The following is a 13,770-nucleotide window of genomic DNA, read 5'->3' on the forward strand; positions in this document are numbered from 1 at the left end:
TTTTCCTTGAAGATAAATAGAAAAATAAATATTCCCAGGCAAGCTATACAACAGCTCACCAGGTTTGGCCCATCAGAAGTGGCTATATTTGGGGGTTGTGTGGGTACTAAACTGTGGTTTCCAAAGAGATGTTCCTGAATTCAGCACAAAGCACAATCTGGCTGCAGTCACTGTCTCTATAGCACTCTTTCACCAAAGGAGAATTTAGGTCGTGTTGATTATACTGATTATATACCTCAAGCAGTCCTGAGCTGCTCCTTTGTTATTTAGGAAATTTTCTTGAGAAATAAGTTTCTTGATTTCATATTCCTGGGTGCAGTGCGGTTGAAGAAAAAAAAAATCAAGCGAGAAAGCTGCACAGCATTCAGGCAAAATCTGGTTGGAGAGGAAATCTGTTCCCATGATTAGTGAGCGAGTTTCCCCAGCTAGCCTGTAGGTGGGTGTGTTTAACAGAAGGAAGCAATGGGGACCGCCTGTCAGCCAGCCTTTCGAGCTAATTAGCTCAGCATACAACAAAGATAAGTGAGCCTGAGAGGAGGGCCCCCTGAGGGGTCTTTAGATTCTGGGAAATGTCTGATTGGCAGATGTTAAAAGCGATTCTTTGGTAATCCAGTGCATCAATGAGCTGCACAAATTCAGTCCAGGACTGCAAGAATTCAGGCATGAGGACACTGTGCAGCAGGCTCACACAGACAGACCCGAGATGGACAGAACCTTGGAATCTCTGAGACACATCATTGCCCAAGTCTTGCCTCACAGAGACCCAGCTCTAGTCTTCAAAGACCGTAAGTATTGAACGGGAAAGAAGTTTTTTTTTTTTTGACTTTAGAAAATAGTTCTAAACGTCTAGTCACATCCCATTTAAGTATGAATTCTTCTAAATCTCTGTAGTCGTGTTCTGTGTCCTAAATGATGTCTAACTTGTTCCTGACTCCAGTCAGAAGAATGATTTCATTTCATCTACTGGCAAGAGGCGCTGGGTGATTTTGCAGTGACACATCTTGCAGGACTGTTTAGAAGTTCCTTTCTTCTAAAAATCTAAAACCCGCCAAATCTTAATGAACTTTTCCAGATGCTCTTTAAATAAAGCAGGACTGACTGGAACTGAGATTAAAACTAAAAATAAGTTGGAAATGATAATACAATATACCTGTATTTGTTAACCTGTTTAATTCTCCACAGCATATATTAGTTTTGGTAGACCAAGTATTGTGTTTCTATAAAATTTTGTTGCAAAATTTAATAATGAATCACCACTGAGCTCTTTAATTTTGATAACAAATTATAACACTTCAGGTAAAAATAAAATGAGAATCACCCCCCCCACCACCAATCTCAGCAAAACCCCATCCTTTGGTATAGGTGTTATTTAAAAATCTTTTAAAAAATAATTATGAAAAATAATTAAATCAAGCTTTCCAATTGTAGCAATACTATTAAACTATTTGTCATATAACTTTGTTTCTGGAACCAATTTGATTTCCTGCTGCTGCAAAACAGACTATCTTCACGTTGTATCTTATCTACAGTGGGTTTCATATTACAAAGGGCTTCTGAAATAGAACTTTGCTTTGGAACTGCCCAAAAGGTAAAATGCATATGGATTTTTTTTTTTTAACTTCAATCGGTTACAGCTTTCCTCCTTGTGAATCTAGTTATGCTTGTCTCCATCAAAACATCAATGGTTTGGATTTTTGCTTTCTGATTACTGAATAACGTTCCTTTCCAGATGTCCTTTTAGTTTATATTTCTCATATGTGTGATGAAAAAAAGAGAAATGTTGGGCCATTTTATTCTATAAATTTTTCCTCTTAGAAATTAAATTGTAACCAATCTACCCTCTAAGGCATAAAGTGAAAGCCTTTTCTTCTTCTTCTTTTTCTTTTTAATATTGTCTGCAAGCATTTGTCAATAGCTATGTTAGAGCTAATAAAAATCACTCCATCCCCTAGCCTAGCCTGGAGTCTATTCAGGCGTGGTATGTTTCTTTAAGTGAAAAGAGAAGGAAAGAATGTCTCTCTCCTACAAAGGCTCTGAATTACTAGTGAAGGATAAAAGGGCTTTTCGGCTGCCCAAAGCTTTGGATAAATTATATAGGACCAGGGGACTTATGCTGAGAGTGGAGGCAGTAAAAAGAAATAGAAGATTTTTCCCTAAGCTCACTGTAAATTTAAGAAGTTTAAATTTGAGATTGTATGGCCCACTTTTTAAGCTGATCTAAATTCCAGAAAATGCTTACAGTTTAGAAGAGAGAATAGAATTCTTTAGAGGGAGTAATAATGAAGCTTATATTAATTTCTATCATCCGGACTTTTTCAGGAAGTCTTTTATATCCAAAAACAAAAGCATCCCATTTTATATATTTCATTCATGGATACAGAACCTAGATTTGATCCCGTAGCATTGCCTGCTTACCCTAGCATGGGCTGCCACTCTGCAGTTGCTTGCCTGGCTTAATGGGTGTGAATATTAAGCTACTGACCCTCTTCCTTCTGGTTTTTATAATGTGAAAAATGACTCCGTGAAAGAGAGTCAAATAGTATATTTCTGGACCAGGAGTTTCCATAGCATTTAAACATCTTATCACTCACCATCCTGTGGAATAGTGGAAATGGGTTAACTTGCTTTCTGGTGCAGAATCTCAAGCCTGTTTGAGGTCTAAGCCATGCCTTGGCAACCTGTAGGTGCTACACATGCCAGAGTTTGGCACGTGGACCTCCTTTCTTTGGCACACTCATAAGTTGCTGCCACCACACTTTTGCTGGCAGCCTGTAAAAAAAACTGCCACTAGCCTTGAATGGCAGGTTCTGAGAAGCTCCCCCTCCTCCTGTTCACTCCTGACTCCTCCTCCTCTGCCACCCCTTCCAACCTCTTTCTGCCAGAAGGGAAGGGATGAATACTTGAGCACATTACTGCCAATTAAGAACAATGGTCACCTTGCTTTTCTGCAAGCTGAAAAGCTGATCCAAGAATTTTTAACACCCAGCCCAGTTGAACAAAGAAGCATTAAAAAAAAAAGACTTTCAGTTTTTCTAATTTTTTCTTCTGTGAATGCAAAAACAGCATTTGCTCTCTTCACTATTTGGACACACAGAAGGCCGAGAGTGTAAATGGTCACTCTATTCATTCATTGCCCTCCTCCGTTGGCTTTGGATTTGCTTTAAAACAAGCAATTGGTCAGAAAAAGCACCCAGTACGTTTTCTGGTCTGAGACAGATGCACATGGGAACAGTTACATTCATTGAAGGAAATGAACTTCTCAAGTTTTTTTTTCTCAGGCAAGGAGGTCCTTCAAATTTTACAATATGTTAAATCTGTCATTTTATTTTAGAGGAGGTGTTCATCTGGGAGTATTTGTGATTTGTTTTTTATTTTCTCTACTGAAAGGAAATTAATTCCATAACACGTTTTTTGTTCTTTATTCCCTATTTCACATTTCAAATAAAAAATAATGGAAAGAGGTTTTAAACAAGGCAGGCTCTCAATTTGAAGTTTGCTTGTCTAGGCTGACACTGGACTGTTCTTCACTACATCAATTTCACTTCTTTGTAACAAGTAGCACTGGATAGTTCCATACTACCAGACAGGATGTCTTTGCAGAGAAATTATGGAATATGTCCATGCTGCAATATCTATTCCCAGCTTTGTGCAATATCCAGGTTCTCTTCACACATCATACATCACAACCAAAGATGAGCTCTCATGAAGGTGGCCCTGGTGCTCTTTCAGGGGAGTATATGTGCTTACTGTTTGTTTGCCACTGTCTGCCATGTCCTCAGTTGCTTTCTCAAAAGATATCATCACATGACTATAAGAGGATTGCACTTGCAGATCCTGATCTGAGTGTTAACTCTTCAAATTGAAGGAGTGTAATATACTTATCAGCCATTTTGGAGCTCTTCCTTCATCCATTTAATAGTAACATGAGGATAGCAAGTCCTGGTCATGTGACAGGCACTGTGCTAGAAACATTGTCCACAGCAATCCCGCAATACATATCGTTGTTATTTATAGGTAAGGGAACTGAGTTTCATGGAGGTTAAGATAATGTAGCTAATAAGGGATGGAGGCACAGGATACAAACTCCTCATCTTTTGTTCTTTAGTCTTCCAACTCCTCACCTTTAGTAATTAAAAGACTCAGGTGTTGGTTACCATGTCCTTGCATTATAATAGCAGTATCTATTAGGAAAACATGGAGGGGAAAGAAATAGGCTTCTCTAGAAGTTTGAAGAGAGCCTATTGGTTACATCTGAGCAAGAGTATGTTGAGAAAGTGAGAAGAAAGGGCATATATTTTGGGGGTGAGGGTACCAGGTATTGAACTCAGGGGTACTTGACAACTGAGCCATATCCTCAGCCCTATTTTATATTTTTAATTAAAAGAAAAAAAAGATCTCACTGAGTTGCATAGCACCTCATTTTTTGCTGAGTCTGGATTTGAACTTGTAAACCTCTTGCCTCAGACTTCCAAACTCCTGGATTTACAGGTGTGGACCACTGCACCCAGCAGGAAGGGCATTTTTGAGGAGAGAAATATCTTGTCCAATAGAAATGCAAGAAGCATGCCCTGGGAGGATGCAAGTTGGGTCTGACTGACATTCAGGCAAAAGGGAGCCATTGGAGTTAACCATGATCCTAGATAAATTCAGGGAATTTATGGCTTTATAGTACATTGGGGAAAAGCTTATATGGACATCTGTTGGAGGTACACTTTCTAATACCTAAGTTAGGGGGAATCACAGCTTTTTCTCAGCAAGAAACAATTCACTAGCTCAGGCAAGATGTAAGATTTGTGAATGTCAAATGTGCTTATGGGGAGAAACCACTTTCATTGACTGAAGGCCAAAATCAAGACATACTTTCTTTAAAAAAAATTGTTTAAAATCTGGCATAATTATCAATATGAAAATGAGGGGTTTTTTTTTCTAGCATTGACTTTATAAAGTGACAGGTATATTTCCCTCTATCTCACAGTTAAAAAGTAAGATGGAACTTGTACTAAACGTTGCTCAACTGGAAGAAAATTTCTCACATATTTGAGGTGCATTAACTCTTTTATTTAGAAAAACATTTTTCTGCATGAAAGGTTTTATTTATATCAGATAGGTGAATACTTTACTTCAAAGAGTATATTTTTACCCTTTGGAAAAATTGAACCAGACGATAGAGCTATTAAAAACATCTTAGTAATCATGACTCTGGCTATATGCAGCAGAGGAGAGCAAAACCCTCAAGAGTCAAGTATTTTTTCCATCCCATGCTTTTTAGTGTAGTTACTTGAAATCTATAAATTTGATGATATATTTATAGTTTTCACATTTCACAAAAAGGAATGGAGTAGGAGGGAAGGGATGGAGGTCCTTGTGGGGTAAAATCCCTACACACATTGCACAATAGAAATCATGCCTGAAAGAATATACAACTCAGAAACAAACAAAAACTTCACTGTTTGCTCTCTCATTTTAGAATAATGACTACATCTTAATTATAATAATTTAAGCTCTGATAATTTTAGCATTAAACTGGAGATGTGTGTTTTATAGAAGCCTATTCAAATAGTAGTTTTACTTTATTATGGATGTTGCTATTTTTATTTGAATTTATACGAAGAAAAATGTAGATTTCAATTCAGCCATCAGTGACAGAAGAGCTGTTTGACATGTGACAGAGTTTAAATACTGAAAGTCTCAGCACCAGAGAAAAATTTTTCAAAATGAGGGTGGGGGGAGTGGCTTCTTGATCACAAAGCCCTATCTGTCCTGATACTTTTATTTCTTATGTATAAAAAAGACTTAACAGATCAAAATAAAATATGATAGAAACCCATCCTATGAGGCCAAGCTATCTCATCTCACCAGAGAGGTTTTTTTTTTAAGAAAAAAAAACAGTTAAGATTTGTAGCCTGAACTCAATTTTAACAACTTCTGAAACTCATGTGTTAAGTTACAGCCCATAATAGGATACAGCTGCCTAAGGGTGAGTTTCTAAGTTACGATCTTTCTGTTTAAATGATACGGTTTTACTGATTATGTGCTACAGATTGATTTAAGAAATGTAAGACAACTTTAGAAGCCCTTCATAAAAGAATCTTCTCTTTTTTAATACATTTCATATTGAAGTTTTAACCCCAAAGGCTCTTAATTTCTTTTCTTCCATGTTCAAATGCCCATTTAAGTTTAGTCTGTAGAAGTAGTTAAAATACTTATATTCTAAAAGAAAAAAAAGAATTTTATTGTTAAGTTTATTATTATGTAATTTTTTACATTTTCTCTCTAGTATCCACAGGATGTTGTTTGACTTAGGGTTTTGCCCTTTTTTCCTGGTGGGATGATAATCAGTTGATCCCTAGTTTGAGCTCCTCTTGTTAAGCAGCTGTGGAACCCATCATTTAGTCACCACTCCATTGGCACTCATGGCCCATCCTATTTAGTTTACATTGTCTCCTGTGTGGCACTGCACAACCTATTATCACTTCACTGGGGTGTTTTTGTCCACGCCTAAGTTGTAAGTCCCAGAGCAGAGCTGGACCTTGTACTTTTTTGAAACCCCAAATTGCCTCCCACAGAGATAGACATCTGAACAGGTGCACAACAGATGGTTTTTGATTGCTGATTGGTGATCTTTCTTCCTCACGATAAGAGGGGCAGATTTTTGCCTCTGGCAGGTGCTCTCCTTTGTGATGAAAGGACCTTTCTAATCCATGCATCCACAGGCACCCGTTATCACAGGCTAACCTCATGTAGGGATAAGTTGACAAATACACAGGAGCAAGCTTAGAGCACAAAGGGGCCATACAGGTAAACATAGTCACATCAGGCAGCTCAGCCAGAGAGATGCTTCCAGCTGGCCTTAGAGTAGCTCAGCATCATCCCCACCGGAGCACAGAGCTTTACCTAACCCATCCTATGTTCATCCTTGGCATGTACCAACAACTGTGGGTCACCAAGGGCCATGCACATGCTCTTCAGGATCAAATTCTATCTGTGCCTTGTATATACACACTGCTTAGACAGCTGTGTCCAGTATTGAGGAGTATTCTTAAAATGACTATTTCCAGGAAAGGAAGATATATAATAAACTTAAAGCAACATTTGTAAAGATTTGACTATTTTAAAACAAAGTAGAACTGGTCAGTTAAGCAACCTGTGTGACAGATCCTTATTTGGTAATCTAAAATCAAAGGTCCTACAAAGTCCCTTTTAAATACAATATAATGTCAATGCCTGATAGAATATGGGAAAGATACATACATACTTCCTGATTGGTTAAATAGGTTACATCAGATTTTTATTTTATGCATCTTTTGAGATTGAATGACATCATCTGACCCATAGTGCATATATAAAGTGCACATGTGAATTCAGACATGCTTATTTAAATGTTTTATGCTTATGAATTCTTATTTTAATTTGTGTTTGTGACTCTCCTGCTCTTTTCTAGTCTCTATCCTCACCCCCTGTGCTTGCAAACATAGAAAGCAAGTGGTATTTAAATCCCCCCCCAAAAGATTTATAGTTCAGCAGCTTTCCATTCTAAAGGTGAAAATTAAACCAAAAAGAATGAATATTTCTTTTGCATATTTCATAGAATCTCCTGAGAGGCTGACTTCGTAAAACAACCCCCAAAAGATTATAATTCCCTCAGGAAAATATTTGGGGCAGGGGGTGGAGGTGAAATGAGAAAAGAAAAAGCAAACAAACGTAGAAACTGCTAGCTTTCCAGCTGCTGAAGGAGTTGACTCTGGGGGGCACAAGTAAAGAAGAACCCCTCTGCTGGAAACAAAGCAGGACTCCAAGCTGCCTGTGTCCCACCCTGCCACTGTGGCTACATCTCAGTGTCTACACGAAAGAAAAAGGGGCCCAGACACACAGGCTGTATCTCCAACATTCCATTTGCCTGATCAAAGCAGGGACTGAGGATGGTTACACGGATAGACAGTATCCTGACTTCCACACAGACCCAGCACAAAACCCAAGCACACTCCATTTTTCAACCCAATTGCATAAATGACAAAATATTGCATCATATCTTGAGTTTGTCTCTTCAATTTGGGGGGACTCTTCCTATCTGTCCTCAACAAAATTAGGATATGACATTGGTAAGAATTTAGGATTGAATTACTAGAATAGAAAATACCAATTAAGTCTATTTTAAAATATCACCTGCTAAGAGTGATTTAATTGAAGATTGTATTAAAATATTTTTTAACATAAATCCATCTGTTTAGAGGTTGAGAATCAATTTGAAAATAGGTTAATCATCTTGAAAGCCTCTTAATGATTTATCCTTAAATGGCAGCCTTTCCAGTTTGTCTTCAATTGTTTTGGGCAATGGAAATTTTACCCAGCTAGAATTTTTCCTCACGTAGGGCTAAAAGAAATTGATCCTTTTTTTCCTGATAGATTTATAATAGACTTTTAAGTTCCCTTTTTGCACACAAATGACTATCTTCTATGCAGGACTTATATTAGTTAATTGAACTGAGCAATGAAGTATATTGTTTCTATTTTCCTGAGGCATATTTAGTCATTAAACATTAATTTAAAATAAAAGTTAACTCCTTTCTGTAGGTTTTGCTAAGAGAAGGTCTGTTGCCTTTAGCATTCATTTGAAAGTCAAAAATTGGAACAAAAATCCATGCTTCCAGATCCTGAGACATGTAGCACTAGACACATTTATATGCTATTATGGAGCTTTGACTTCGCCAATGAGTGTTAGCAAAAGAGCTTTCTCTTTTCAATCTCTGGACTCTTCACATATCTTGGAATACATAGCAGGATGTGTTGAACTGGAGACTTTTCAGATTTGTAGACTATTTTTAGAATATTTAATCATACGGTTTCCAATTCAAGAACAGTCAGTTTCAAAGATGCAATATGCAAACATATAATCATGCCTTTTCCTTTTTCTTTTCTGTCACCTTCTATAATCACAAATATTGGCTAACACTCTATTAAAATGCGAAACCTATTGTGAGCATTTTCCATAGCAACTCTGTGATATAGGTAGTGCATTTCCCAGCTGAGGAACTGATGTGTGGAGTGGTACAGACAGGATTCAAACCCAGGCAGTCTGACTCTAGAGAGCAGGTTTTTAACTACTCAGTTAATGGCCTGCCTGTTGATAAAAGATGGAGAGACAAGATGCAGTACACATTTTATTGTGTATGAAGTAGTGCCTATATTTTAGGATTCTTCTATAACATACTCTGAAATCCACTGGGAATTTAAATTCTCTACCTCTCACACTTTCCATATGAAAACATATATCATGTGTCCCTATGGTATCTCCATTATGTCCAAGCTATGAAAATGAAAATACAATAATGTGTATATATGACAAGCTGTGAATTTTTAGGGTAAGCTCTCCGGGTGTCCACTTATTGATGTCCTTTTCTGAAGGTGCTTCAGGCTCCTTCCAGGATATGGAAGGAACACTTTTTCTTTTTTCCCTAACACATGTTAGGCAAGCACTCTCCACCACTGATCTACATCCCCAGCCCAGAAGCATTCTTTTGCTTGCTTCATCTCCTGCCCACATCTCATGTCTTTTTCTACATAGGCTCCTCTTAGAGAAATGTTCTGCCCTGAGCTCCTCAGATGCACAAGAGCAACCACACATTCTGAGTGTCTGGGCCCTTCCTTGTGGCTCCACAGTTTCATGGATGGAGTCGCCACCTATAGGCAGCAAGCATAGTACTTCAGGCAAGAGCAAAGGGCAATGGATTCTGCGTTTCCAGTGTTATCTCCCACTCGGGTAAAGCTGGAGCATAAAGATGGGATCCTTTCCAAGCATTACAAAGAGCTAAGCCCCCTTACCCTGTTCCCTTATCAAATCATACCCTTTTCCTAATGGCACCCTTTCTTATTGCTCCTATAGGAGAATAAAAAAATGACTTCTCACTGCCCTTTTGGGTTTCTTGGTTGGGTATAGGCCAAATTGACATACAACAGATCAATAGGAGAACATCCATATTTAAGTATACATATATGCAAGAGATTCCCACAAAATATGAGACTCAAAGGAGAGTCAGATAAATTTAGCATCCTGAGTTATGGAAAGGAGCAGGGGCTTGGGGCTTCTGGAAGATGGTGGAGACACAAATTATGAGAGGGTGAGTAAGGAAATGTATAGCAAATGAAGGTTGTTTTAGGCAAACAAAAATTACAGAAATAAAAATTTTTTCCAAGAACATCCCTCAAAATAATAGGTGAGGGTCTGGATGGATGTGGTGTCAAGCTTCCGTCTCCTGTGATAGACTTTGATTCATAAGATTCCTGGGTAGGGGAGTCATGACTATTGATTTCCTTTTGTAGGATCCATCTTTAGGAAGATTAAGAGTAGCTCAGAGAAAGCTTCTGCTTGTATCCATTGGTCTCCAAGTATCTTAGGCTGAAAGTAACCAGCATACTAAAGTGTAATATTTGGGGTGGCATCTTCTGAATATTTCACTTCCTATACAATTCTTCAGTGGAGGCATACTTACCCCTCTTACTCTTTTGTTTGATGCCACTCTCACTCTTTTGAAAGGAGGATTTCTCTTCCTTCCTCCCCACCTGTCTACACTTTATTCCCCTAAGGAGAGTGCAGCTTTGGCTCTCCTCCGGTATACACTTTTCCTGACATTTTCCTGACATAGTCATTTACTTTCTCCCTTGTATTTACATAATTATTGTGCTACAAATTCTTAAGCTTTAAATATTATTTTAACATCATCTGTGTTCTACCGTTTAGCACTCTTAATAGTTTGTTCACTAATTATGTGATGAATGTATTGTTTCTCCAGTCAGATTGTAAAGCTCTTTGGGGATCTCTGTGCAGAAACTTGAATCTCTTTATTGTTTCATATTATCAAAGTCAGGGTTGACACATCAACTATGCCAGTGTCACATTGTTGGTAAATTATGGGGTTCTGTTCAACTGATCCCAGAAACTATATTTAACTCCTTTCAACACAGCATTCCAGGCAGTTGACATAAATTGATTGCAGTTGGCATCCAAAGCTAATGGAGCTACCATCCCCATTCAGAGATTTCCTAAGCCATGTTTATTGTAAAGGGACAAACCAAAGTGAGCACGTGGACAGCAATCTTGTGCTACGCTGAGCAGGCTGCATCTTTCTGCATGAGCTCTGCCGTCTCCAGCTGGGACATGGCCACCATCACACCCAGGCTATGTGGCAACTGCAGAGGTTCATTTAGAAGGAAATCCTGACCTCTCCATGAATCACAGTGAATTTCACTCACCTTCTACACATTCATTGTACTACAGCTGCTCAGACTATGCAGAGTCTTCTTAGATTCCAACTGAACTCCACAGCTGCTTCTAGGTAGACAGCCCAGTGCTGGATACCAAGAAGGCTATAGAAAAGAATGAATGTCTGCCCTCTAGAATCCCATAGTCTGCTGTGAGTTAAGTAACGGAAAACTGCGCTATTAGATGAATTGTTACCACAAGGGGTTTCATTCCTCTGGCCAGAAGGAAGTTCAGCCAAGTCTTAACTTGATAAATTTAGCCAGGAGCACCTTATCCATTTTATTAGCATGGTTTATAGGTGATTAAGTGCTAAGACACAGGGCCACTAATGGAATAAGAGCTCAGAAGAGGGGATGCATGTGGGCTGGAATCAGAGAGCATGGCATGATGAAGGAGGTAGTGTTTCCTCTGAAGTGGGAGGAGAGGGGAGGGGCAGAAATAACACTCAAGGTAGAAAGAAGCACTTGAACCAAGACAGAGATAAAAATTTTTAAAAATTAAATTAAAAACAGGAGAAAAAAAGAGATGATAAATAAGCACCCTGTGTTCAAGGACACACCAGTGGAGGATTTCTGCTAAAGAAGGTCAAAGATTAGATAGCCAAGGTATTCCACAGTGTCTTCATTAGTTAGTTGAAAAAGCCTCAGTGTTGAACTTGACTTGCGGGGGAGGGGGGGTCGAGGGGGGGGATCTAGTTACTACTCTGAAATCTCAAGTCATTTTCAAATTTCAAAACACACCGAAGAAGAAAATGGTCATGCTACTATGTATAAACTACATGCCACATTGTCTTGTTGACACACAAAATATTCAAAATTGCTGAAGATGTCTATTATTCTGTCCAGAAAAGTAGTTCAGGGGGAAGAATCGATAAATTTGATGTGCAATGTCAACAGAGAGAAAAATTGCTTTCTATATTCTCAGACATTCAAAAGATGATTGAAGGCACAAAACCAAACTGGATATCATGCTATTGTTCCAAGATTTCTCCAACAATTCTCACCTTCTCCTTCCTTCCACGCCCACAGCCTCAGCCATTTGATATTCTCTCTCTCTCTCTCTCTCTCTCTCTCTCTCTCTCTCTTTAATACTTCTTTAGTTGTAGATAGACACAATATTTTTATTTATTTTTATGTGGGGCTGAGGATCAAACCCAGGACCTCATACCTGTGAGGCAAGCGCTGTACCACTGAGCTATAGGTCCAGCCCTGATGCTCTATTTCTTAAAAGCAGTTTTATTAGTTAGACTTGAGCACAGCAAAACCAAAATATGAGTTCTATTAAGCCCTGCACCAGATGCACTGCTTGACCTGTTCTGACTCCTGGGCCAGCCAAATTGTCTCTTTTCTTCTAGTCTCCAGCTAAGAATCATGGATACCCTCATGTCCAGTGTACAGATTCACCAGATGACCCATTTATCTTGACCTGGTTCTGGATAAAGTCCTTCTTCTCCTTTCATGTCCATTAACAGAGGAGAGAAATTTCAAAGGATCTTTACTAATCTTTGAAATACATAATGCACTGCTAAAAATGATGTGTTCTAGACTGTAGCTTCCTTCCCTGAGATAGAGCGGAGAACTTTTGCTCCCACAAAGAGGAATAGAGGAAATGACAAAGACTGCTGCTGCCACAAGGCCCTCAACTACCATCTTGGCCATTTCCTCTTGAGACCTTTCCTTCATTTACGTATTGAAAGAAGGGACTGGAACAGGAGGTTTAGCCACAGCCCACTTTGACCATAGTTAGCGGGTATTCACACCATTGCCGAGAGTGCAAAGTGTTGCTAAAAATTGATTCAGAAGATGTCTATTCACATGATCAGAGACTACTCATTTAGTAAGACAGCTCAGTGCTGGAACCATATCATCTCACTTATATGAAAAAGTACAGATATTAGCATGTGCATTACTTGACTTTGTCAAGAACAAAATGTCAGAAAAATGGTTCACAGGAAAAGGTAAGTAAATTAATTCTTGTGGTGTGTTCCTTATACCCACCATGCCAGCAGCCTCACAAATGCAGCACATCTCCTACACCTCTGATGACATTCAAACACTCAACTAATATTTATTATGTGTCTACTATATTCAAAGCATTGTGGAAAAATGATGTCATTGGTCCTCCAAAGAGTAAGGTCTCTAGTAGACGTAGACAGACACGAAAACAACTTAAGTTCCATTGTATTAGGGAGTAACTTGGGATAAAAAAGAATATAGACTAGAAACACAGACTGACTGGATTTAAAATTCAAGACTTTGTAATTGGGTGATTGCACCTTGAACTTATTTTATTTCTCATTTATAAGCTGTGTATGAAAATACCTATTTCAAGGGGATGTTTCCGGGTGAGGAGGCACACATCTGTAATTTCATAAGCTAGGGAGGCTGAGGCAGGAGGATCATGTGTTTAAGGCCAGCCTCAGAAAAAGTGAGGTGCTAAGCAAATCAGTGAGACTGTGTCTCTAAAGAAAATACAAAATAGGGCTGGGGATGTAGCTCAGGGGTCGAATGCCC

General features: G+C 38.6%; 1 protein-coding gene across 1 annotated transcript in view; it reads left to right on the forward strand.

The window, feature by feature from the left end:
- The first annotated feature begins 538 nt into the window (after nucleotides 1-538).
- Nucleotides 539-13,770, forward strand: part of LIX1 (limb and CNS expressed 1) — a 49,243-nt gene continuing 36,011 nt past the window's right edge. The window contains exon 1 of the mRNA XM_081300846.1: nucleotides 539-785. Coding sequence (XP_081156972.1) covers nucleotides 704-785 — 82 coding nt within the window. The 5' untranslated portion in view covers nucleotides 539-703. The remainder of the gene's footprint in view (nucleotides 786-13,770) is intronic.

This window comes from Spermophilus citellus (assembly GCF_964194105.1).
Source record: "Spermophilus citellus genome assembly, chromosome: 1".
Taxonomy (NCBI): Eukaryota; Metazoa; Chordata; class Mammalia; order Rodentia; family Sciuridae; genus Spermophilus; species Spermophilus citellus.